Source organism: Ruditapes philippinarum, unplaced genomic scaffold, assembly GCF_026571515.1.
Source record: "Ruditapes philippinarum isolate M1 unplaced genomic scaffold, ASM2657151v2 ctg1795_1_1_1_1, whole genome shotgun sequence".
NCBI classification, from domain to species: Eukaryota; Metazoa; Mollusca; class Bivalvia; order Venerida; family Veneridae; genus Ruditapes; species Ruditapes philippinarum.
The window spans coordinates 150,041-176,935 of record NW_026853244.1 but is presented as its reverse complement, the minus strand read 5'-3'; the positions used below and the strand labels follow the sequence as shown (position 1 = coordinate 176,935).

At 34.3% G+C, this 26,895-nt stretch overlaps 2 protein-coding genes across 3 annotated transcripts in view; one reads left to right on the top strand and one right to left on the bottom strand.

Annotated features, from left to right (window-relative positions):
* Positions 1-365: 365 nt before the first annotated feature.
* Positions 366-6,032, bottom strand: LOC132736264 (uncharacterized). The gene is made up of 4 exons (XM_060723365.1): positions 5,733-6,032; positions 5,092-5,139; positions 4,341-4,448; positions 366-3,130 (listed from the first exon to the last, which is right to left on the bottom strand). Exons 1-4 carry the CDS (start codon positions 5,794-5,796, stop codon positions 3,024-3,026), a joined length of 327 nt encoding a protein of 108 aa, XP_060579348.1. The 5' UTR covers positions 5,797-6,032; the 3' UTR covers positions 366-3,023.
* Positions 6,033-7,256: 1,224 nt separating this feature from the next.
* Positions 7,257-26,895, top strand: part of LOC132736262 (FAS-associated factor 2-like) — a 30,930-nt gene continuing 11,291 nt past the window's right edge. Inside the window, exons 1-7 of one of the 2 annotated variants that reach the window (XM_060723364.1) lie at positions 7,257-7,398; positions 9,878-9,946; positions 11,867-11,976; positions 16,242-16,357; positions 16,824-16,853; positions 17,504-17,604; positions 18,193-18,370. In XM_060723364.1, coding sequence (XP_060579347.1) covers positions 7,342-7,398; positions 9,878-9,946; positions 11,867-11,976; positions 16,242-16,357; positions 16,824-16,853; positions 17,504-17,604; positions 18,193-18,370 — 661 coding nt within the window. In that variant the 5' untranslated portion in view covers positions 7,257-7,341. Of the gene's footprint in view, positions 7,399-9,877; positions 9,947-11,866; positions 11,977-16,241; positions 16,358-16,823; positions 16,854-17,473; positions 17,605-18,192; positions 18,371-26,895 lie in introns of both variants that reach the window. The other variant, XM_060723363.1, reaches the window with a different exon arrangement.

The following is a 26,895-nucleotide window of genomic DNA, read 5'->3' as shown; positions in this document are numbered from 1 at the left end:
ATATATTTCGATCTTACACTAAACTAAACAAATTTTCTTTTTATTATATGCAAAGAAACGTTTTAAAAAGACATTTAACCTAATACTGAATGAAAAGCGCGCCAAATAATAATACAACGTGACGTCATTTACGACGTCACGTCATTAAAATGGTACCTAGTTCTGTGCACGCTGGTATTTCACTGAAACAACGTAAGGGGCTTAAATTCAAAACAGTGAAATTATCAAAGTGGTAATTTCACTGTTTCAAGCAGTGAAATTACCAGTTTTTATATCACTGATATATTTCTATAAACCACCGAAAAGCATGTAATAAAGCAGTATAACACATGTATTAAAATCAATACAAAACAATACAATTCAAAACAAGGCTTTAGGGGGTACGATATGTATTTCATTTTGATATCGACATTTTTGGACTTTGAAAATGGAAACAAAGCTAAGTTGATAAGATTGGATTCAACAATGATTTCTATTTGAACAACACGAGGTTCAAACGTTAAATGTTCATTGGAAACGAGACACTCAGGACACTCGTTTTCAGCTGGCGCAAGAATTCAAAAACGGCGAATACGAGAAGGGCGAGGCAGAAAGAAAATTGACAGGACGTCAATTGCAAAAAGGCTACAAAACGATCGACGGTAAACAATCCGCGAACTGTGGGGCACATTTAATGTCTTCATCGGGTCCACCAATTCTTTTCTGACCAAATAATTGAATATAGTTTTAAACACTGTTTTATTGTGTACAGTAGAATCCCTACTTAAGACCACCCCGGAATTAAGACCACCCCGCTATTGAGACCATTTTTTAAAAGTACGGAATTTTCTGTTCTTTATGTCAATGGTTACATGATCCAGAATTAAGACCACCTCGCTTATCCACTTTTAAGACCACCAGATTCAGTCCCAATTCTTTGTTTTGTTCCTTATTTGACCCCACTATTGAGACCACTGATTTAAAGTCAGTTAGTCAGTCAGTTTAAGTTTATTTATACTCGGCGCCGGTATAACCATCTGTCCGAGAATATAGCATCCATGCCGGTCCACTAGGGTAGTCACATCGGGGACGTCTTTTTCAAGCTGAATCTTCCTGTAGCCTATTCTTCGTTCGTTGGTGGTAGAGGAGTACGACAATACTGGCCAGGCATCAAGCTCCATACTGACGGAAACAAAAACGGCTCTCATTAGCGCCAACCCTCCAGAGTTAGTCACGACAGGTCAACCAATCACCTCTGGTACTTAAGATGACTTGACCTTGACCTGCCGTGTGCCTTCTCCGCGACGTGCACGCCTCTGGAGGGATTTGGAGAAGGATTTAAAGTCAACACCTACCTAGATTTTAAAATTGCTGTTATTATCAGCTTGAATGCTTTCAGGCATGACACCTAATTTCACAAGGTGTCAAAACACCTTATATCATCGGGATATTGTATGAAATAAGGTGAGAAAGTTAATTTTACAGTTGTTTTATCTTGCTTTAAGCACATTGAATATACGAAGATATACTTTTTTTATTTGATGGGTGAATTATTTACATCATATAATAATTAATATTGAAATTGATATTGAAATCAGACAAAACAGAATTTGATATAAAATTTCTTTCACCCCATCAGATGTTAATTTATAACATACTTTTAAGTTGTATTTGCAGGTATATATATTTTGTTTGTTCATACAAAATGACTAAAATAGACCATGGTCAAAAAGTGTGTAAGCATTGATGAGAATATTCACAATTAAGACCACCCCGCAATTTAAATTTATAAGACCACTTTAGTCCAGTCCCGAAGGTGGTTTTAATTGAGGGTTTTTACTGTATTTCTATATCAATAAATTAATATAATAATGATACCCGGTAATTATTAGTATTATTTTCCCCGATTTTGTTTAACCTTTTCCCTTATATAAGCGTGTTTTGACGGCTTTTTGCCCCCCCCCCCCCTTTTTGAGGCCTCAAACAGTGACAAAATGGCCCAAAACACTGTTTTGCGTTTGAGAAATGTTGTTAAAAAAGTGACCACTTTTTTGGCGCCGTCCCCCATCCAAATGTTACATCAGGGGGTTGAGGGGATGTGCCCCTTTCTGTTTGGGGGGTTTGAAGGGGGGCGGAAGTCCCCCTCATCGTCAAGAAAAGTTTGGACATGTGACAGGCTAAAAATGGCCTCAGGTCGATCTTAGGGTAACTAGTAACCGACGCTGAAAAGCCTTTTACTCTATCTCAATTCATTGAGAAGTTGCAGCACTTTGAAATCAGTTTTGATGGGGGAAAAAAACAATGCAAAATAGTGATTTTTGGCAATTTTGAGACGTCCCCCGTTGCCATGGTAACAGGAAATTTACGATTGAGCATGGTGTTACAAAGGCTGTGGTCTAGTTAACATTTGTGCCAAGTTTCATCAGTATTAAAGCATTTCCCATAGTTTCATAGCAGTTTGAACTTGTTACAGGAGGCTTTTCAATGAAAACGACCATTTTTCGCAATAATTATGCTCATGGAGTAAAAGGTTAATAAATAATAGTCTGTGCTCAATAGAAGAGAATATTTATACCGGGCAATTCTTTCGGGAAGTGGAATAAGAATGTGATCGCTTTATTTCTCTCTTCATTTCCACAAACGAGACTTAATTTATAGTAACATGGTTCAGACACTTAGAGCCCTAGGGAGAATACTTTCTGTAAGAAAATGCTATATTTTGTATTTCTTTTGCGACATCATTGTGTTTTAATGCTCGCCGGCACGCGTACGTTTATCATTTTAAAATTTTCACAGAATTGTTATGTATTGATTTTTTCAGTGTATATAGAGGACATGTTCCGATATTAAATTTTGTCTCTTGTAAAATTGTGAACGTAAATTTAAAAATGTGAACAGTAGAGCTGCAGTCCTATTACTTTTTGACCAACCCTCGTATTTATATAAGGAGTCAAATAAAAAGAAATAATTGACACAGTGAATGTTAGCTAACAAACAGTATCCACTCATGACGATGCTCCCCGGTCTTCTGTCATATCACAATGCTATAATTCATCTTTGATTGTATCTGTTGATTTTTCATCAACTTCGGTATTTTCTCTAGCCACCTCAGTCAGAAGTTCGTCTTTATTTTGAGTCGCTTCTTCGGTAGCTGTAAAACACAAACCACATTTATTAAAACGACCGTTTTGAAAGAGAAAAAGAGCAAAAGCTTTGTTGACGATGTTTAGACCTCAATTTTAATATATTCCTGGTTCAATTTTATTAAGTTTTACGATACACACAAAATATATTTATATTTTATCTATCTTATCTATCTATCTTATGATTTATTTTCTTTAAAACAAGAACTGTCGTAAGAAAACATGCTCAAATGTTCCAAAGTAGTTGAAACAGGTCTTAAAAACGTGCACGGCAAAGATAGTCATAATAAAATAATGAGCTTAATAAGCTATTAGATTCCTTTGAAACGATTACGAAAAATAAAGCAATATTGTTGCTAAAAATGCGTGCATTAATGTAGAAAAATAGAAAACAGTCAAATAAAAGTATTACGCCCAACGGGGGACTCGAACACACGACCCTCAGATATCAGAGGTTCCTCAGCCTTAAAAGTCGACTGAGCTAGCCGGGCGCATGGTATTCGGTAAATACATGAAGCATAATATTACATAACACCGTGAAGGTAAAATAGACAGTGTGTGACACTATCATAGCCTTAAATATTATTTTTTTACAATGTGTTTATAATGTGTAAATTACTTTTCTTTGTTCACTTGAAAATATTTTACGTTTTAGTACATTTTATAAAAAAGATCACGAAATTAGTATGAATCTGGAGGCACGCTGCTTTAAAGGAACTCCACTTTTAAAAACATAAAATTTTAATTTTTCACATAGATAAACATGAGCGCTTTAAACAGAAATATAAATAAAATATAACCAAGAAATATACAAGAAATACATTGAAAATCATGTTTGTGTAATTCTCAGTCCAATTTGAGTGAAAAGCGTTTAAACGTTTTTCAATTTTGGCTCATTTTTCACTATAATAATAATTATTATGGAAAAACGGAGGGAGTTAATTATCTTATATATAATTTTGCACATAGTTTATAAGTATAGTCTAGATCTACATCAAATGGAGTAATAAACTCAAAAAATTAGTTCCAGTCCCGTCAGGTCAAAAAACCTCAGTGGAGTCCCTTTAATATTGATGTTCTATAATGTGCAGAGTTATAAAAACCTAATTTGAACGTTTTGATTTAATTTTCGTAAGAGTTTGCACTTCCTGTATATTTTAATAAAACATCTTCTTGCGACATTTTTTCTTCTGAGTAAAATAATATTTCAAAAAATACCTCGAGAACAGTAGAAAGGAAATTTGTAGCCCTCTATCTCGAGATGATTTATGTATTCCATGTTCGGGTCCTCAACAGGTTTCATTTGCGCAATACATTTCCGGCCTTCTGTAAATTAAAAATAATATAAAAACATTGAAAACCTATAAATGCAGTCAAACCTGTGAAAAAAAGTAATCCAAGGGAGAGGCCGAACATGCGTTTAAAGAAAAGTGGGCTTTATTTTGAGTTTTTTTTTTTTTGTTTTTTTTTTTTTTGGGGGGGGGGGGGGGGGGGTTGTTGTTTTTTTTTGTTTTTTTATTTTTTTGTTATTTCTAAAATTATAAAGGAATGTCGAAGAATGACCTTTATTTAGAGGGGTCCTTATTCAGAGGTGATCATTAACAAAATTTTAACTGTACATAAATACAAGTAAGACTACAGGATTTTGTAAAAACAAAAGTGAAATAAAGTTATAATTGAAAGTTTTTTATCACAATCATACTTTTACATGTAAATTATATATAAAACCTTTTTCATGAAAATCATGAATAATCGTTGAATACTCATGTTTCTCGACGGGAAAACGGATATTTGCCCCTAAACTAATAGCAACTGAACAGAAAGACTGACAAAACACGTTCTTACACCCCGCCCCTCTATTAAGGCTTACAGTCATTATGTGATTTGACCCCTGTCCCCACTTAAATGTGTGGACATAGAAGTTTTACGCGAATTCATTCTGTTTGTTATAATGATTGATTTGACTTACGAAACTCAGCATGATAAACCCCTTGTTCTATATCCTCTTGACAATAACCTGAAATAATAAACATGTATTATTTGAGCCGCGTCACGACAAAACCAACATAATGGGGTTGCGACCAGCATGGATCCAGACCAGCCTGCGCATCCGCGCAGTCTGATCAGGATCCATGCTGTTCGCTTACAAACCCTATAACAAGTAGAGAAACTGATAGCGAACAGCATGGATCCTGATCAGACTGCGCGGATGCGCAGACTGGTCTGGATCCATGCTGGTCGCAAACCCATTATGTTGGTTTTGTCGTGACACGGCTCATTTGTGCGTGTGCTGTATGTTTTTAGAATAATAATTTGACGTGCTGTTCAATATGACTTTATAAATCTAAGATATTGTAGGGGCCATATGACCCAGAAGACACGGTTGAAATGTTTATCTGACCCGAGTCTCAAGACAGTGGTTATCATAGCAAACACGGTCATATAACATGTGGAAAATCTTTAAATAACGAATTCATAAGAATTCTTTCGTTGGTTATTTCATAAATTTACAGCAGCCGTTCAAGTAGAACGCCAACGTAACGTGGTAGGACGTCTAAATTAAACCATTAAATCCCATTAAAACAATTAAAATAGATACGAAATTCTTACCTTTATCAAAAATTATTGAATATATCAAAACAATAAGCGTTAAGTCTAGTAAACGTTTCTTCATGTTCGAAACAGTAATTTATACTTTTTGAATGATATATGTACATGTATACGAGGAAATGAACGTGTTTATTAATTTCATCATTTTCAAAAAAAAAATATTTTTATATTTCCGCGTTATAAATTGTCGCCATGTTCATTGCCTGTTAAAAACCCAAACTCGATGTTCGGTTGAAGCGACAGACCGAATTGGAAAACGTTTCATTTCATAAGCTTTTAATGCGATACAGTTTTATTTCTAAATTCAATATAACATATAAAATACATACAAGAAATCGTTAGCTTATATCAATTATTATCGTAAATCATTATTAATGAGTACTTTAATATCAATATTAATGTATATGCTAAATGCGAGTATATGAATGCAGTTATAAAAATACAGGTTCATCATCCTGTTGAGGAAATTGCCTGTCATTCAATATTATTTAAGCAGCTTTACTTAGGAAAAAAGCTTCAAAACATAAAATTTGAAATTCTTATATACATCGAGTGAAGTTATATTCATAATCCGTTGTAATGAAATGTACAGGTACTGGGCGTAACTTGTAGGCGCAACTCGTGCACTTAGGCACATAACGCATACAGACACTGTATGCGTAACTCGTGCAATGTATGAGTATTACCCATACAAGCACTGTTTGGGTAACTCTAAACTGTAGGCACATAATTCATGCTTTATTCGTGCACTGTCGGCACATCACTCGTACAAGCATTGCATGCGTTACTCGTGCACTGTCTAGGCACATAACTCATACACGCATATTGCTTGTACATTAGCAAAATACTGACTTATTCATTCATATTATTTACTTAATATTGCAAATGTATTTGTGTGAAAACAGAAACTGTGATCTTAATATGAATGCAAAAGAATTAATTTCCAAAATTGTTTAAAAACTGTTTAACATCTGAAAAAATATTTTACTTGTCACTACTATATATATATGTATACGTTTTCTTACCAAAACTTAAATATAAAGAAGAGCATCATCTGATCTATTAGACGAGAAATAAAATCATCAAAGAACGTCAAAAATGGCAATATTGAAAATATTGCAGGCTCGGCTTAACTGATTGACAGTTCATTAGTTCGATGACGACGTCTCAGTATTATTCATTAATGTCACCATGCACTTTTACTAACATGTAAATTTGAATGTGATAGATACGGAAACCTGTTTACAGTCACGAGATTTTGAACCTATTCTTATTTCGGAACCGTAATACCTAGAATTGCAGTTTGTGTTTGTTTTTTGTTTTTTAATGAGATACATGTACTGATTGAATCAACTTTCTTTTTTTTTTCTTCTTTTCTTATCATAAAGGTACAACTACAGCAGGAGGCATGATAATGAATAGCCAATGTTTGAATTGTTTGATGATTATCTATCTATAACTAAAATCAGGGTCTTTCAAATAGAAAATTTGAAAGACCCTGCTAAAATAAATAGAAAATAGCGTTATAATAATTATCTCTACGGTAGACTTTACGGTTTAGGTACGGAGAGACAGGGATAGTTCACTACCGGATGTAGTTCGACTAAATATGGCCGAAGCAGAAGATTTGACTCCTGACCAAACGGAGAAATTAATTCAATTTCAGGTAAGCAAAAGATATGAAAAGTTTTAGACAAATTACAACATATGTACAAATAAATCTCCTTCGTTTACTTCTTATGTGATTCATAAATAATGCCTACATGTTTAGATTCTATGCTTTTAAAGTTGCAAAATTTAGACATAATTTCATGACATGGACATGGATTTTCTATAAATAGGTATGATAGTTTTTATCCCTCTTGCCAACAGTACGTGGACAATGTTTATACCTTTTACGCACAGTACGTGCACGTTGTGGAGAGACACACGGCATCAGCAGAACATTTGAAGTACTGGACACAGAAAAGACTAAAAATTCAAATTTTGTGTCATGTATATGTTATAGGTTATTCACAGCAACCTCAGACTGTTATAAATTCTCAATCTCATTCTTTCCTAGATCGGTATAAACCTTAGACTATTATCTGAATCTGAATGTATACACTGCAGAACCTTCCGGTATGTACGCAGCGGGAGAGAGGAGCTAAGTAATTTAGTAGCACTGTTGGAGAGCTGTTTTAAAGCTCTGTACTGTCTCTGCGCACACAACGGCACTGTCTAAGTTATTCCAATCACTAATAGTCTTAGGAAAGAATGAATGTTCAAATTGGTCACTTTTTGAGATAATAGGTTTATAGCACTTATGATGGTTTATAGCTTGTTTTTCTACAATTATAAATTCTCATTCTTTCCTAGAACAGCTGCTAATGATTTTAAGCAAATTTTTGGCTTGCTCAGTGTTTCCCCTACTCTGCGTTTCTTGTGTTTTTGATGCAAAAAGTTCACAAATGACGCATTGAAATTTGCAAAGCATGTTATCTATGATGCAGTCATAATCAACCTTAATTGCCAATTGGAGGTCTTTTCATTAAATCCCAATCCATTAATTCCATTGCTTACCAGACGTTAGTCAGACCCCAGTTTGAATACGGTTCCGAAGTATTGTCTCCCCACACCAAGACACAAGTAAATCGAAAAATCGAAAATGTCCAAAGAAGTGCAGCCCAACTGATTAAGCTAGATTATGGTCAGACCTCTAGCGTCACAGACATGCTGCACTCCTTTAAGCTTAGAAAACTGGAACTCGGACGTATAGATGCTACGTTATCCCTTTTCTATAAGCTTCACCATGGTCTGGTTGCTATCCCAATAGAAGAATATTTGACAGCCCTCTCCAGAACATGACACCATGGCCATCCCTTATGTTATAGGTTATTCACAGCAACCTCAGACTATTATAAATTCTTAATCTCATTCTTTCCTAGATCGGTATAAACCTTAGACTATTATAAATTCTCATTCTTTCCTAGATTGGTATACCACTGGAACCACCTACCCCCTTGCAGTAGCCCTACTCCCTAACCCAGGGCAGTTTGGTGCATCCATAGCCTGCATCGAACATGTGTCACCCTAGTTTTCCAGCCCCTGTTTTTAACATTTTAATATTATTTCATTCTCTTTTAAACTACTCTTTTTAACTTGCTTGCGATTTTTGATGCGCAGACACGTCTATGTCAGGATAGATTAAGTTATTTCTCCTATTATAAGCACCATCCCATTTGAATTGGCAATTATTGTTTGTGTATCCAAAATTTATTTATTTCTGGTATTAACTGAGTGTATGTATAAATTGCTCACTAATTCTGTGTTATTGGCACAATTTCTGTCTGATTTTACTGGTCTACAATCAGTCACTGTATCTGTGATTAAGACATGTTAGGTCTGGGTAAACAAGCGATGCAGACGCTTTTTTCACAATGGCAAACATACCATGAAAGATAGAGGCTTAAATGGTCAAAATATCAAAGTTTATGCAATAAACAGATGCCTGAAAGGTTAAATGTTTAAATGCAAATAAGCCTTGGCTTTCCTTAGAAGATTTTTCGTTTGCAATCACAAAACATGAGAAATTGAAGTTAACATGTGAAATCAAACAGTTCCTGAGATTTACTTTTGTAAATTTTACTTTTTTTAATATGACCCTTCATAATGTCAAATGACCCCCATAATTTTATACAGAGGGTCACAAATGACCAAAACAAACAAAATATTGAACATGGGCAATTTACATATAACTGACCATTTAAATGCATTAACAAAGAAACTTTTATATTCATATCCACTTTGAAGTCTTACTTGTCTTATTTTCAGTCAAAGGTCAAGGTAAAAATGACATTAACTTTTTGATTTAAGTCTTTCAATTATGACATTGAAACTTAATGAAATATATATAGATGCATCTAGATGAGTTTTGTCTGTCTCGTGCATTTTCAGGTCAAAAGGACTTTTTATCTAGAAAATAAGCAATTTACTATCCAGCTGTATGAAGTGAAGAGGAATGCTCTTCTCATTGGACAGCTCTTTTTCCTTTTAGTATTTTATGTCATGTAAATCATTTGGACCTATTACATATACAGGTTTTTTGACAGTGGTAAACCAATTATAATTTTAAAGATATAATTTATAAATGTTTTATATTTCAGGATTTAACTGGAATAGAAGAAATAGACAGATGTAGACAAACTCTTGAGAGACATAATTGGGATATTGAAGTATGTAAATGTCATTTTTAGCAGTTTTGAAGAACATTTTTCAGGGTTGCCAGCAGACTTGAAAAGTCAGGGAAATCTGATATTTTTTCAAGGTCAGGGAATTGTCAGGGAATTTTGAAAATTGGTCAGTGAAGAATAAAAATCCTAAAAAGTCAGGGAAAAGTCAGGGAAAAGTCAGGGAAAAATAATTTTGAAGAATTTTCCTTATATGTATGAAGTAAAAACTGGAAAAAAACCATGTTCACCTCTTTTAAGAGCTAGAGCTTAGATATTAAGCATGTAACATCTTCAGTGAGTGTCTACCAATTTTGTACAAATAAAAGCCATTGGGTCAAAATTTTCCCAGTCAAGGGGGTCATTGATTTTCCTTATATGTTTATATAAACTTAAAAATTCTTGTAACAAACCCAAAAGAGCTAAAGTTTAGACATTAAGCATGAAACATTTTCTAGTGTGTGTCTACCAAGTTTGTTCAAATAAAAGTCCTTGGGTCAAAATATGCCCCACCCCAGATTTTCCTTTTATGTACATAGTAAAAAACAAAAGAAATATCTTCTTTGAAAAACCCAAAGAGGTAGAGCTGTGATATTTGGCATGAAACATCTTTTAGTAAGTGTCTACCAAGTTTTTTTTGTTAAAATAAAAGCCCTGGGGTCAAAACTGGTCCAGTCATGGGGTTCATTGATTTTCCTTATATGTATATATAATAAAAACTAAAAAGTCTTCTTTTAAAAAACAAAAGAGCTAGAGCTTAGATATTTACCAACTTTGTTCAAATAAAAGCCCTGGGGTCAAAATTATTCTTGTTCATGGAGAGTTTTTATATTCAGATGAGTAATTTCAGGGCCATCATGACCCTCTTGTTATTAATTATATTGGCTATGGCAGTATTCTGTAGCTCAAGATAATAGTTTTGCTTCAGACTTGATCTTATCAAAAACATTTTACTGAACACAAAACTACCAAACTTAGATGTATAAAGCATGTTTTATTGACCATATTGTTAAAAGCATTAAAAAAACCAATAAAAAAACTTTTTGGGTGCAGGGCTTTTTTTCACAGGTTGGGGAAGCAGCCCTGCCCTTAATTTTTGGGATAAATTAATGGTATATTTGCAAAAGGGGAAGAAAAAACTTGATGTAAATTCTATTTTGTGGGAAAACTGCATGATTTTAAAGAATTTCTTTTTGGGGAAACAGTCTTATAGTGGCCCCTGCTATAGAAGGAAAAAAAGCCCTGGGGTGAATTGGACGGGTGTAGGGGAGGTGGAGACCGTTTAAGTTTGGTAGGTTTGGTCAGTGAAAAACCTAATTTGGTCAGTGAAAAGTCAGGGAAAAGTCAGGGAATTTTATTTATCTATGATGCTGGCAACCCTGTTTTTGTATCAATTTTAGCTTGTCTGTTTTGAGGAAAATGGCAAACCCTTGACTTGTGGTCTATAGTATAGGGCATTGTTTGTGTTGTTTTTGTCTTGCAAAAACTTTAATGTTGCCCATTATCCAAACATTTCTAAAGGAATCAACTTGAAAATTGGTATACTTGCTTATTTTGACAAAATACAGTTGTGAGACAAGGGACATAATTGTGAAAGCAATATTTTTGGAGTTATGCTACTTTTTAACTAAAATAATTAACAATTTACATAATATTATTATGTGGAAAGAACCAGCAGCTAAAATACCATAGTTACCAGATTTTAAGATTTATAACATTTTTTTTACATACATTGTAAAACAATTATACTTTGTATCAGGTGCTCTGTTAAAAGACTTAATTCATTATTATATCCAGGAGTTATATAACATGTACAATGGCTGTGCCAGAAGTTCACCGAATTGTACAGAAGTAAATTTAAAATTTGTGTTTCACTGAAAAATCATAATTATACGTTTGTAATACATGCGTAAGATGTTCGTTTAGGTAGCTGTACAAGACACATTTAATGAACAAGAAGGTCGACAATCAGTCTTCAATGAACCACCTGAAGAGCCAAGAACCCCTCCTATGAATCTTGAACCCACAGATCAAAGGTATGTTTGTTTTAGTAGTAATAAAATATATCATTGAATCAATATAACATTTAGTGTTAAAGTTACTCACTGAATATACATTATCTAACTTAAGTTAAAGCAGTGTGCTCATTTGTGATCGAGTGTCTATTGTCTTTCTGTAACATGTTTTATCTTTATTTGTTTTAAATACAGTCCAATCCTGATACAATGGGATTGTCGGGGCTAGCATGGGTCCTCATTACTAACAGTCTGCGAAAAATAGGTAAAGCCCGAGTCCCAGTCTAGTAAAATTCTGTCCGGGCTAGCATTAAATTTAGGGAGCGTAGTCCAACAGTCTAGCAATGTTATAACATACCCAATGACTGAGGGAAATATTGATTTTTTTCAAGGTAGTGGCACAAAATCTTCCAAAGTAATTTATATGTAGAATCATTTATGTCAGTTGTATTTATAATGACTGAGAGGGGTATTTATAATGACTGAGAGGGGTATGCAAATTTATTATGCCCCCATTTCGAAGAAAAGGGGGTATATTGCTTTGCACTTGTCGGTCCGTCGGTCCGTAGACCAAATGGTTTCCGAGTGATAACTAAAGAACCCTTAGGCCTAGGAACTTCAAACTTGGTTTGGTGATTGGTCATGACAAGTAGATGACCCCTATTGATTTTGGGGTCAAGGGGTCAAAGGTCAAGGTCATATTGACCTTGTAAGGAAAAACGGTTTCCGATCAATAACTAAAGAACCTTAAGGCCTAGGAACTTCAAACTTGGTATGGTGATTGGTCATGATCAGTAGATGACCCCTTTTGATTTTGGGGTCAAGGGGTCAAAGGTCAAGGTCACATTGACCTTGTAAGGAAAAACGGTTTCCGATCAATAACTAAAGAACCTGAAGGCCTAGGAACTTCAAACTTGGTATGGTGATTGGTCATGATTAGTAGATGACCCCTATTGATTTTGGGGTCAAGGGGTCAAAGGTCAAGGTCAACATTGACCTTGTCAGCAAAAAACGGTTTTCCGATCAATAACTAAAGAACCTTTAGGCCTAGGAGCTTTAAAATTTGTATGGTTATTGTTCATAAGCAGCAGATACCCCTATTGATTTTGGGGTCAAGGGGTCAAAGGTCAAGGTCACATTGACCTTGTAAGGAAAAACGGTTTTCCGATCAATAACTAAAGAACTTTAAGGCCTAGGAAACTTCAAACTTGGTATGGTGATTGGTCATGATCAGTAGATGACCCCTATTGATTTTGGGGTCAAGGGGTCGAAGGTCAAGGTCACATTGACCTTGTAAGCGAAAACGGTTTCCGATCAATAACTAAAGAACTTTTAGGCCTAGGAACTTCAAAGTTGGTATGGCGGTTGGTTATGACCAGCAGATGACCCCTATTGATTTTTGGGTTAAGGGGTCAAAGGTCAAGGTCACATTGACCTCTTGGGTAAAAACGGTTTTCCGATCAATAACAAAAGAACCCTTAGGCCTAGGGACTTCAAACTTGATATGGTGATAGGTCATGATCAGTAGATGACCCCTATTGATTTTGGGGTCAAGGGGTCAAAGGTCAAGGTCACATTGACCTCTTAGGTAAAAACGGTTTCCTATCAATAACTAAAGAACCCTTAGGCATAGGAACTTCAAACTTGGTATGGTGATTGGTCATGACCAGCAGATGACCCCTATTGATATTGGGGTTAAGGGGTCAAAGGGCAAGGTCACATTGACCTTGTAGGTAAAAATGCTTTCCAATCAATAACTTAAGAACCCTTAGGCCTAGGAACTTCAAACTTGGTATGGTGATTGGTCATGACCTGCAGATGACCTTTTGATTTTGGGGTCAAGGGGTCAAAGGTCAAGGTCACATTGACCTTGTAGGTAAAAACGGTTTCCGATCAATTAACTAAAAACGCTTAGGCCTAGGAACTTCAACTTTAGTATGATGATTGTTCGTGACCAGCAGATGACCCCTATTGAGTTTTGGGTCAAGGGGTCAAAGGTCAAGGTCACATTGACCTTGTAAGTAAAAACGGTTTCTGATCAATAACTTAAGAACGCTTAGGCCTAGGAACTTCAAACTTGGCATGGTGATTTGTCATGACCAGCAGATTACCCCTATTGATTTTGGGATCAAGGGGTCAAAGGTCAAGGTCACATTGACATTGTAAGTAAAAACTGTTTCTGATCAATAATTAAAGAACACTTCGGCCTAGGAACTTCAAACTTGGTATGGTGATTGGTCATGAGCAGCAGATGACCCCTATTGATTTTAGGGTCAAAGGTCAAGGTCACATTGACGATGTATGTTTAAACGGTTTCCAATCAATAACTAAAGAACCCTTAGGCCTAGGAACTTCAAACTTGGTATAGTGATTGGTCATGACCAGCAGATGACCTATTGATTTTGGGGTCAAGTGGTCAAAGGTCAACGTCACATTGACCTTGTAGGTAAAAACGGTTTCTGATCAATTAACTAAAAACGCTTAGGCCTAGGAACTTCAAACTTTGTATGATGATTGGTCGTGACCAGCAGATGACCCCTATTGAGTTTTGGGTCAAGGGGTCAAAGGTTAAGGTCATGACCAGTAGATACTTGATAACCCTTATTAATTGTTTGATCACTGGGTCAGAAGTCATGCATAATAACCTTATCACATGACTTATTGGCTGCTGATAGGGGGCATACATGTTTTACAAACATATCTTGTTTTATTTAGAGTATTAGCTATGACGCCAGAGGGGTAAGCTAAATGAAATCATATGACGCTTGACAGGGCTCACACTGGCTCAAATGAAATAATAGCCAATATTTTCAACTTAAAAAAATAATAGCCAAAAGTTTAGCGGACTATTTACTATTTAGCGATTAACAACATAAGCAGTTGATTAAATAAACATTACATATAAAACTTTCTCAGTTTTATAAGGATTCTCAAATAAACTGACACATTTGTGTATATTGATAACTACCTTTTTTAAAATAGAACCACAACTTTAATTGTTATTATAGAACAGAATAAAAACATTATAATTCGTATAATTACTGTACAACAATAATATTAAAGATTCATTATAACTTTACATAATGCTGTTATCAGACAACTTTCTTGTTTGTTCTAATCAAATTTTGTCAGCTTATCATAACCACTGTCAATTATCTATGTCATATTCTGATATTAGCTATAGAAATAACACAAGTTTGCAAACTCATTTACAGAATGCAGCCTTTTTTCTGCGTAATTTACTGAAAAATATCATCATCACCAATGTTATACAAATTTTCTGCCATAGTAGTAAAGATTTTTAAACAGAACATAGCTTATTTCACCTTTAAATAAATATCAAAATTATCGGTGTCGCGAAAATATGTGACAATCGGATTTTTCCTGTTTTCTGAAGAAATATTCACAATTTTGGTTGTTGTGCAAATAGTTGTTTGGAAGTTTATACTTTTTAAATATTTTACCATTGTTTTCCACTGGCGATTTAGTTAAGTAGCTTAAAACAAAAAAAAATATCAAAATTTGCAATTACTGCAAATCACGGTAAATTTTGGCTAAGTCAATATCCAGTTTATCAATTTTAAAACGATTTTTGTGGCTAATTGACGGATATTTGATGGCTATTATAAATGCTGGACAATATCTTTAAAGTACTTATACAATTATACATCTCGCATGTATTTTATCACCTCGGGCAATATAGTTAGCACCACGTGACCGGTAAAAAGTTGACACTCAATTAAATGCACCCCGCTGGTGTTAATTGGGTCTACTGCATTCATTATCGATTTTTACACCTTATATAAACACTGTTGGAAGTAAAAAATAATCGCCAGATTTTGTAGCCAAAATGCAAAAATAATCGCCAATCTTATAAAATAATCGCAAATGGCGACTATGGCGACCGACAGCGTGAGCCCTGGCTTGAGTTTCAGTCTACTGTACATTCTGCCTAGAAATATCAGAAATAAATGTTAATCAAGTGATATCACTTTGCATTATTTTCTCCAGTTTTAAGTAAATTTGAAAAACCTTGGCACAACTTTTGTTAGAATTTTCCGGGCTAGTTAAAATTTGTTTGGGCTGTATGATATTTTAATGGATAATGCCCAAATGTCTATTACCATAAAAAGTTTTTCGTACCACAGTGTCTAGTTACTGGGACAGAACAAAATCAGTACTCTGACATAGTGAGGCTACTTTTTTGCATTTAAATGATGATTCGCTGGCTTTGCAGTGCTCTTGTTAGTGATAAATGTCTAATATTTGGTTGATTTTTGTTTCAGGATATTCACTGTGCAGGCTCAACAACCACAGGGCATTGTACAGTGGGGATATTACATTATCACTCTACCATTCAGATTTGTTTACACTACATTGTTAGATATCATCAGATTTGCATGTAAGTTCTTTATACATTGCCTTGTGAATGACAAGATAAGATAAAAGAACACAAAGATTATTTCATATGCATTTATTTTAGTTTGATTGTGTTGAAAGCTTATTTAGTTGTTTAATGTTTTATTACTATTCTTTTATATTAAATGATCTACCTTTGTTTAATTATATTATTAATTTAATTGAATTGACATACAGTTTTAAATTTTTTTTGAAAGAAGTTAGAATCATATTGATTTTAAAACTTCACTCAAATCTTTTTTATCTTAATTGTATTTACTTGTATTATTTAAACTTGAATTTTGAAAAATATTTTTTCAGTTGTACAGTAGGTTTTGGTACAATTTTTAGCAGAGTGCAGAAGAAGTGGGACACACTTCATTTTAAGAAGCTTTGTTTTACCTTGTACAAAATTTGATACATTTTGAAATAAAAGTTCACAGGGTAAAACTTTCTATGTTTGATTTCAGTTCAAATATTGCGGCCAGATCCTAGAAGAAGTAAGTATGCTCTATTTTCCTAGAGTCACTGACATTTCTAAAAATAGACAAATAACGTGTCTACACACAGCTACATGGAAATACATGAAAATCACTTAACTTTTGTATAAATCTTCACTGTGTTTTTTAGGGGCGTCCGTGGCCGAACGGTTAACGTTGTTGACCTCAAACCACTTGCCCCTCATCGCTGTGGGTTCGAATCTTACAGGGACTTTGGATTCTTTTATGTGAGGAAGCTATCCAGCTAGCGTACCGAACGTCGGTGGTTCAACACGGGTGCCTGTTCGTGCCTGAAATAATGCACGGAAGGGCACCTGAGGTCTCCCTCCACCTGTAAAGCTGGAATGTCGCCAAATGACCTATATTGTGTCGGTGTGGGGTAAAACCCAAACAAACAAACTTCACTGTGTTATCAATTTATTAACTTCATACAACCTGTTCCCATTTATTGCATTTATTTTACACAATTACACATGTACCATTTTCCATTTATTAAATTTTTTGACATTCCTTGCCTAAATGTAGGTGGAGTGTTGTGTTAAAAAAATGATTCAAGTTATCTGATAAGGTTGTAACACATCATTATAAGCAGTTTACATATCAAGATAATATAATTGTAGACCTTAAAGCACTGTTCAGTCTCACTTCAGATGTAACAGACCCAGTAGGTGATGTAGTGCGGTTCCTGCAAACATATAATGAGAAGTACGGAGAAAACCATCCTGTGTTCTATCAAGGTTCATATAGTCAGGTATAATGTTGTTATGCACAAGTTATAGATAACCAAATCACTGTTGTTCAACTAAAAACACTGGAACTATTACATACAAAAAATATCTGTTTCATATTTATCCTGATTTCATAAAAATGGAATTTTCTTACTTCTTTATAAAGGGCAAGCATGAGTTTCATAATGTTTTTAGAGCATGTTTAGATACTTGTCACTTGAAAAAAGTCATAGCACTTAATAGTTTAAAATTATTTGTCCTAAAAATGGCATAATGTAAACAAAATAATAATTTGACTTTCATACAAAAGCATTCTGGTGCCATCACCTTGGTCAGTAAGACATTTTAGTGATTTTACTAGTCATTATTACATCATATTCAATTGGCTTTATACTGTGGTTGTACCGACAAGGCTATCTGGATGCTTAAATGATTATTAACCTTATTATTAGTGAACAGATACTTTTCATGATGTTATGAATATACAGTTTCTGATTATAATGCAACACTGTTGTTCAGTTTTTGCCCGTGTTTCAGTAACATGCATTTTAAGACTTGTAGATACTGGCCTCCAAAAATTGCATTATTATATATCTATTTATTTACTTCAGGCTTTAAATGATGCAAAGACAGAGCTTCGTTTCCTATTGGTATATCTACATGGTATGGACCACCAGGATTCAGACAGATTCTGCAGAAATACTCTCGGCAATGAAGACGTTGTTAACTTTATTAATACCTCAATGTTATTTTGGGCTTGTGATACCAATAGTCCTGAAGGCTATAGAGGTTAATATATCCATATTTTTGTGCCCCCACGTTAGTGGCGGGCATTTAGATTTACCCTTGTCCGTCCGTCCGTCCGTCCTTCCGTCCGTTCCCTTTTGTGTCGCACGTAACTCAAAAAGTATTTGACCTAGAGTCATGAAACTTTACAGGAATGTTGATCAGCATGTGTAGTTGTGCACCTGGGTATTTTCGTGTGGATATTTTTAGTATTTTTAGAGTTATTGCCCTTGACTTAGTAAAATTTTGCAATTTTCAACTTGTGTCGCATGTAACTCAAAAAAGTATTTGACCTAGAGTCATGAAACTTTACAGGAATGTTGATCAGCATGTGTAGTTGTGCACCTGGGTATTTTCGTGTGGATATTTTTAGTATTTTTAGAGTTATTGCCCTTGACTTAGTAAAATTTTGCAATTTTCAACTTGTGTCGCATGTAACTCAAAAAGTATTTGACCTAGAGTCATGAAACTTTACAGGAATGTTGATCAGCATGTGAAGTTGTGCACCTGGGTATTTTCGTGTGGATATTTTTTAGTATTTTCAGAGTTATTGCCCTTGACTTAGTAAAATTTTGCAATTTTCAACTTGTGTCGCATGTAACTCAAAAAGTATTTGACCTAGAGTCATGAAACTTTACAGGAATGTTGATCAGCATGTGTAGTTGTGCACCTGGGTATTTTCGTGTGGATATTTTTAGTATTTTCAGAGTTATTGCCCTTGACTTAGTAAAATTTTGCAATTTTCAACTTGTGTCGCATGTAACTCAAAAAGTATTTGACCTAGAGTCATGAAACTTTACAGGAATGTTGATCAGCATGTGTAGTTGTGCACCTGGGTATTTTCGTGTGGATATTTTTAGTATTTTTAGAGTTATTGCCCTTCACTTAGAAATTTTTTGCAATTTTCAACTTGTGTCTCAAGTTACTCAAAAAGGATTTGACATAGTCATTAAACCTTATGGGCAGGTTGCTCAGCATATTTAGATTTGCACCTGGGGTTTCGCTTGTGGATTTATCCAGTATTTGTAGAGTTATTTCCCTTGACTTAGTAAAAAGATTGACAGAAGAGTGGCGCGGTGGGGGCACCCGTGTCCTATGGACACATTTCTAGTTTTTAATTAATCGAGCCGCGTCATGACAAAACCAACATAATGGGTGTGCGACCAGCATGGATCCAGACCAGCCTGCACATCCGCGCAGTCTGATCAGGATCCATGCTGTTCGCTATCAGTTTCTCTACTTGTTATAGGGTTGGTAAGCGAACAGCATGTATCCTGATCAGACTGCGCAGATGCGCAGGCTGGTCTGGATCTATGCTGGTCGCAAACCCATTATGTTCGTTTTGTCGTGATGCGGCTCAAGTTGTCTCTATCTCATAAATTGTTTTGTACAATAGGATGTTTAATGTATGTACTGCGAATTCACTTATATTCGTGGGCATGAAATTTCATGGTTTTATCAAAACGGGCATTTTCGTGGGTTCATAAATTCGTGGATTTTCATTTTCTTTAAAAAAAAAAAAAATAACCTAAAGAAAAAATAATCTCACTAAATCGCCGCGTATTTTTACTAACCGCATGTACATATCTTGACGTTTCACACAGCGCTTGTCAATAATCTAATCCTTGCCTCTGGGCATAACATAAAGATAGCAGTTACTGCCGAAAATTGACTGCCATTAACACATTTTTGTGTCATGATATGCAGCTCTACTGTACACACTGCCCCTGTGATTCGCCGATGTAAACATTGCATAATTTATACGACCCCTGACACGTTTTAACAAGCGAATTTAAAAAGTTTACACCATGAATTTGTCTCACCATATTTGACAGTTACTACAGGCAACATCACATCGACTGTGTAAATTTACATGCATTTATATTAATTAATATGAGTAAATAACACGGGGTTGTGCGGATCTTGACGTCGGCAGCGTGTTTGATGTTTACGGAATAGCAGTCGAACACATACAGATTAAAATTCATTTAAACTGGATCTTTTAAAGACGACAATTCACCCGTTTTAGCGATTGTTTTTTTATTGTTTTATGTACTTAACTTACGAACTTTTTTATAAAAAGTTTTTTTTTAATTCTTAAGATTAAATAAAGAAACGGGCTTTTTTCATTACGCTATTATTACACGGGTTTTCCCATTTACTCGTTTTATGAAGTATTCTGGTAACACAATCGAGTAGCCTACAACAATCGAGCAGTCTCGTGATGTGTATATACGACCGAAATTTGTGACAGCAAATTGAGGACATATAATCGTCTTTTCTTTCCAAGTTTCTTAAATATTGCAAACCTAAACTATTTATAGATTTAATCTTTCACTAACTTGATTGTCTGTTTACCATCAACACAATAATCGGTCGGAAAAAGCGTTGATGCATGTAAAGAATAGAGACATGTTTAGAAGTAATTCTAGGGATAAAGTTTCGTTGGATCTTAAATTCGTGGATTGACCTACACACGAAAACCACGAAAATTCGTGCCCCACGAATAATAATGATTTTACAGTAATTGTAAAATGTGTTTGAGTTGTGAAGTGAATGTACATGAATTCTTGAGATGGATCTCTGCTGTAGTTTTAATATGATCTACTCTTAATATCTTTCTGCTGTAAGTGCTTTAAATAGATCACAGCTGTTAATTTAATGAGTTCTACTCCAAATATCTGTAGCCAAGGGTCACCGGCAGGGCCTTCGCTTTGGGGTCGTTTGGGGAATACTCGCTGGCGTAGTGAGCGCCCTACACGGAAACCCTTGGTTGGTTAGGTGTGTGTGGGATACTGGTGTATTATTATTATCCAGTATCCTCTTTGTTATGATGACTTATTTTATAACTCAAAAGTCCAGTATGATGTTATTTCATTTATTTCTTTATAGCCCATTGAAAGTTCTCAAATACAAAATAATCATATAGTCCACATAAATATTTTCACAGCTAGCACCTGAATTTTGCTTATGTTTTAAATACTATAGATGTTGTTAGTTTCGGAATAAAAATAAGACTAATTCAAAATATAAAAATCAACAATATAAATTAAGAAGGAGTTGTCATAGTGACTAAGCCTTAAGCTATATTAGCAATAAATGTGAAAAGATAATCAAGTATGGCTTGTTTGATAAAAAGACTAGGAAATTGAGAATTAAGCCATAAAGTATTAAAATCAAAAGGTGATAATATTTCCTTATTGACCACTATGACATGTTTATACTATAGTTGTAAAATTTATCAGCTAAGAATCTAAAAGTAATTTTTATCAAAATATTTATGCAACTTGAAATTCTTTTAATGATTGTTAAAAATGTAAAAGTTAATTTTTTGGATATTGAAATAATCAATGTTTTGTAAAAGCATTTTGACAAGGAAATGCTATGTTACACATCACCTGTCCTTATAAAATGATTGTCCTCAATCATAGTCATATAACATAATGAATACAATAAAAGAAACATACTAAATCATACAAACAGTTCGGATCCTCAATTATACACACAAACATACAAAATTGATCATACTAGTATTCAAAATGTTTTTTTTTTTTTTTCGGAATTACAATTTTTTTTAAATCTTCTATTTGAATAGCACTTAGTCAGTTACAATATGTATCTTCCTATTATTTTTTTTATATATATATTTTTTTTTATATTTACATGTAAGTTACACATTATGTTTTTCATAATTATACAACAATATTTCATCAATGTGCACATTTATATACAAAAATCATTGTGAATTTGAAGAAATAGCAATTAACATGGTATTCCTTTATTGATAATTAAAACATAAGTCTTGATGTTAAAATTAAATTATCTCAAAAAGAAAATCTTACATTAGACACGAAAAATATGTCTTTGACAATGTAATAAAAATTACCTATGCTAAATTTGCGACAACAATAGAATTATTGAAGTCTTCAAAACACAAAAATACATAATTGTTTGGCATTATCTTAATATATCATATGCGACTGTAATTGATAAGCCAGGCCTATTTCGGCATAAAATACAACAATAATTCCTTTATGGTACCTTTGTACTCATATATAAGTATTTGATTTTCTGTTATGTTGAGATTTTAGTATGACCATTTAGGTTATGCAACATTGCTAATCTCACATATTAGTATTATTCTAAGGAGTTTTCTCAACTCTGTATCATATTTCTTCATGCAACATGCATTAGTGGACTTTGACTCAATATGAACATACGCAACAAAAATTGTCAGCCACTTCAGTATTAACAAATTTCTTTTTCAATCAATATCATATGTAATATATTTGTATGTATGTAACATTTACTATGGTAGAGGTTTAGTATTGTCTATGCAACATTGTTTTAACTCTCCATATAGTATGATAAAATTTTATTTTTTTTTTGCACAACACAATTTGTTTAGCTTTGCTATAACAATAATTTGTATGTCTCTGGATTGATTATTTAGTATTAAATTCATATTTGACTGTCTTGTATAATCATCCTTTCCTGCTATGAACACTTTTTTTTTTTTTTATTTGTTTGACACATAATCCTTTTTTGTAGTCCAATGTCATTTATTTTTAACACATTTGTAAATTCAACACATTTAAATTTATTTTCAACAATGGTAATGTGAAATTCAAACATTCACTGGTACATTGTTATGGTACATTGGTCCGCTGCTTTATCGAATACAATGTTTTAAACTTGAACAGCATTATTAATCTCCACATAATTTGTTTTATGATAAAATAGAAACAAACTAAATCTAATTATATTTTACAATATTTTTTTTTTTTTTTTACAAACTTGTATAGAAAATATATACTTTTGACTGAAATTAACTAGAAATATGCAAAAGTAGAGCATTTATGATCTTACAATCATTTTTAAAATTCTTTCTTAGTTAATATGTTTACAATAATTGCAATATAAATTATACTTTTAAGGTTGTTTCCATATTGGACCTTTTGTTGACTTGAAAAGCTGACCAGTGCATTTGATTTTTGACGAAATTCTAAACAAAAGTTGGCGTACTAACTTGACAGGTGCTTGGGAAAATGGAAGCCAAACAGGTTGTTTTGAATCTGTATGATATATTTTGAAATAAGTAGTTTCAAGGGGACGAGAGAAGTCATATGTTATCACACCTCTGATCATTTTCCCTTCAATTTCTTGACCATTGTTCAAAATACCAACATTGCTATGCCAATTGGCAAAATCAACATGCTTTAATTGGTCATATAAAATATTGAGGTAGGGTTGCAATATTCGTTTCCTTTCTGAAATTTTGAATGGTATACCACTGTGTGAGAGATCTTTACCTATCTCATTGTAAATCAGACGTTGGTTTGATAGATCATAAGTTTCTGTGTAACCTATGACATAGCTATCACGGACAGTTTTATGTTTCCTATCATAAGAAAGAAGATTTATGCCAGGCAAAGTTTTGAAAAATTGATGTGTATGTTGTAATGGCTTCTTTCTCTTTTTACCAGACATAGTTCTGTTTACATGATAGTCTCTGATGAAGACTTCTGGTATTGTAGAGGCATATTCCCATGTACTAGATTTTTGTGGGTCTTTCCATTTGATCCGATAGTAAAGGATATTTTTGCTGCGTTGGGAGGAAATAATTTTATCAATTTCATCAACAGAAAAGAGTTTTGATTTGGAGGTTGGAGTTTGATTATCAGATGGGCTTGTTTCTGTTGATGTACTTGGTGTTGGATCTGGCTGATTATTTGTCTCATCCGATGAAGTACTTTGACCTTGAACTTGTTGTTCCTGGGGTTTGTTAACAGTATCAGATCTAGGGATAGTTTTATTTGTCTCTTTATTGCTATGTTTAGCTTTGGATTTCTTATTTTTGTCAGTTTGTTTATCCTTTTCTGACATTTTCTCATTGGGAGTCTTAGTTTGAGCTGTAGGAGGGACTTCAGAATCAATCTGGGGCATTTCTTCAGCATTTAATGATTCTGTCAGATTTTCATAACCTGATGGTGGGTTTGTTGGCCTGTCTGATGGATCAAAATAATGCTTTAACCTGGTTGCATTGACCATGACCTTGACTTCACGATTGTCAGAACATCTTCTTAATTTGTATGTGTTATGAGGGCCATTATACGTAATATAGTATGGACCTAACCATTTCTTGTGAAGTTTGGGTGCCATACCAACTGGCACTTTGGTACAATATAACCATACTCTATCAGCTGGTTTAAAGTCAGCAGGTTGACTGCGCTTATCATATTGAGTTTTGTATTTCTGTTGGGCAAGTTTGATATTTTCAGCAGCTATTTTTCTGGAGATTTCTAAATGTTGCAAAACTTGTGCAAGATGAGTTCTAAATTCAGTTGATAAAGTTGTTTTTGGAGTAAGGGCAGTATCAATAGGGAGTCTCATCTCACGGCCATAAAGTAAAAAGAAAGGAGAGTATTGAGTTGACTGAGTTGCTGGGGTACTTCGATATGCCATCATAATCGAAGGAAGCAAGTTTGGCCAATCATCTTGTTTTCCTTTACAATATGTTCTGAGAGCTTGAAGAATAACAGAATTCATGCGCTCTACAGATCCATTTAGAAGGGGTCTGTAACTACTGGTATAATATCTTGTGATTTGAAATAATTCACAAAGAGCTTTGACCAATTTGGAGAGGAAGTTTTGACCTCTGTCAGATACGAGCACATTAGGAGCACCGTATCGACATATGCATTCTCGAAAAAGGACAGAAGCGACTTCAGTTGCTTCTTGAGTATACAAAGGGAATGCTTCAGACCATTTTGAGAAACTGTCAACTACAAGAAGAACATATTTATATTTTTCTTTGCTAGTTGGCAGTCCACCAAGAATATCAATATGCCATCTTTGGAAAAGATCAGCAACAGGCATGGGTTGTAATGGGGGTGGTTTACCATGTATGTCACGTTTGACTTGTTGGCATGCTTCACATGACTGAATGTATTTTCTACAGTCTTCAAACATTGAGGGCCAATAATATTTTTGACGCAAGTTTGCGTAAGTTCGCTCAAATCCTTGATGCATGCCGCCTGCAAGACTGTCATGAAATGATTTGAGAATTTCATCTCTCATCATAGCTGGAATGCAAACTTGTAATATGAGTTTGTCCTCCTTAGGGACACCTCTGGTCCTAGGGGTATATAAATGTACAAGGAGACCTGATGAAAGAATTTCATATTGGTCAGATTGGGCAACTAATAATTTTGCTTGTTCTTTATCATCTGGAAGTACCTTATTTTGTTTAAAATTGATTATATTTTTGTAATATTTACATTCATGTTGAAATTTGACTAAGTCTTTACGTTTTTCATTTGTGTTGAAGTAATTTAATGGATTAATAGTTTGAGTCTTATCTTTGTTTGTTTCGGGATCAGGTTCAGGTGCTGCTTCAGTGCTTGTAGTGGCTGGTGCTACTGATGGAGTCTGAGTCTGTTCATGACCATAGATGAGCGTTACAGAAGTCATTTCATTGCACAGATCTGTGGAAACTTGACTTACTGTTGCATCTTTGGTTTTAGACTCTTGACTAGAACTCTGCTCGTCTGCTTCTATGTCATAGATGCGACGTGAGAGTCCATCAGCATTACCATTAGCAGATGATGCCTTGTGTTGTATCTGGAAGTTGTAGCCTTGTAGTGACAAAGCCCATCTTCCGAGACGTCCTTGGCAATTCTTAATCTGCTTCAACCACTTTACAGATATGTTATCTGTATACACTGTAAAAGAATTGTTGGCTAAGTAGGGTCTGAAAGCTGCAACGGCTTCTACTAAAGCCAACCCTTCTTTGTCTGTGATATGCCATCTCGTTTCATGGCCATGCAATGCTCTACCACCATAAGCTATGGGGTGTTCCTTATTGTCATCTCCTAATTGTGATAGAACATATCCTATAGAATAATCAGAACTATCTGTGGCTAAAATGAAGGGTCTATCAAATTTGGGAAATGCTAGAATAGGAGATGATGTAAGAGCTTGTTTTAATGTGTTGAAAGCATTTTCGCATTCTTGAGTCCATTTAAATTTTACATCTTTCTTTAAAAGAGCTGTGAGTGGGCTTGCTATTTTGGCATATGACTGAATAAATTTTCTGTAATAAGAGGCCATACCTAAGAATGATTTTACATGTTTAACATTTTTGGGCTGAGGGTAGTCATCAATGGCTTGTGTTTTCTTGGGATTTACCTTAATTCCTTCTTTTGATATGACATGACCTAAATATTCAACTTCTTTTGTGGCAAATTTACATTTTGTGGGTTCTAATGTTAGATTGGCATTTGAGAGATTTGTGAATACTTGTGACAAGTGATTTAGATGTTGATTAAAGTTGCGACTGTACACCAAAATGTCATCAATGTATACTAGAGCTACTTTCCAATTTAGATTTTTGAGCACTTTTGTCATAAGATTTTGAAATGTTAGTGGTGAATTCATGAGACCAAAAGGTAACCGAGTGAACTGATATACAGATTGATGAGTGACAAAGGCTGATTTATGGGCTGTGTCTCTAGAAAGGGGGACTT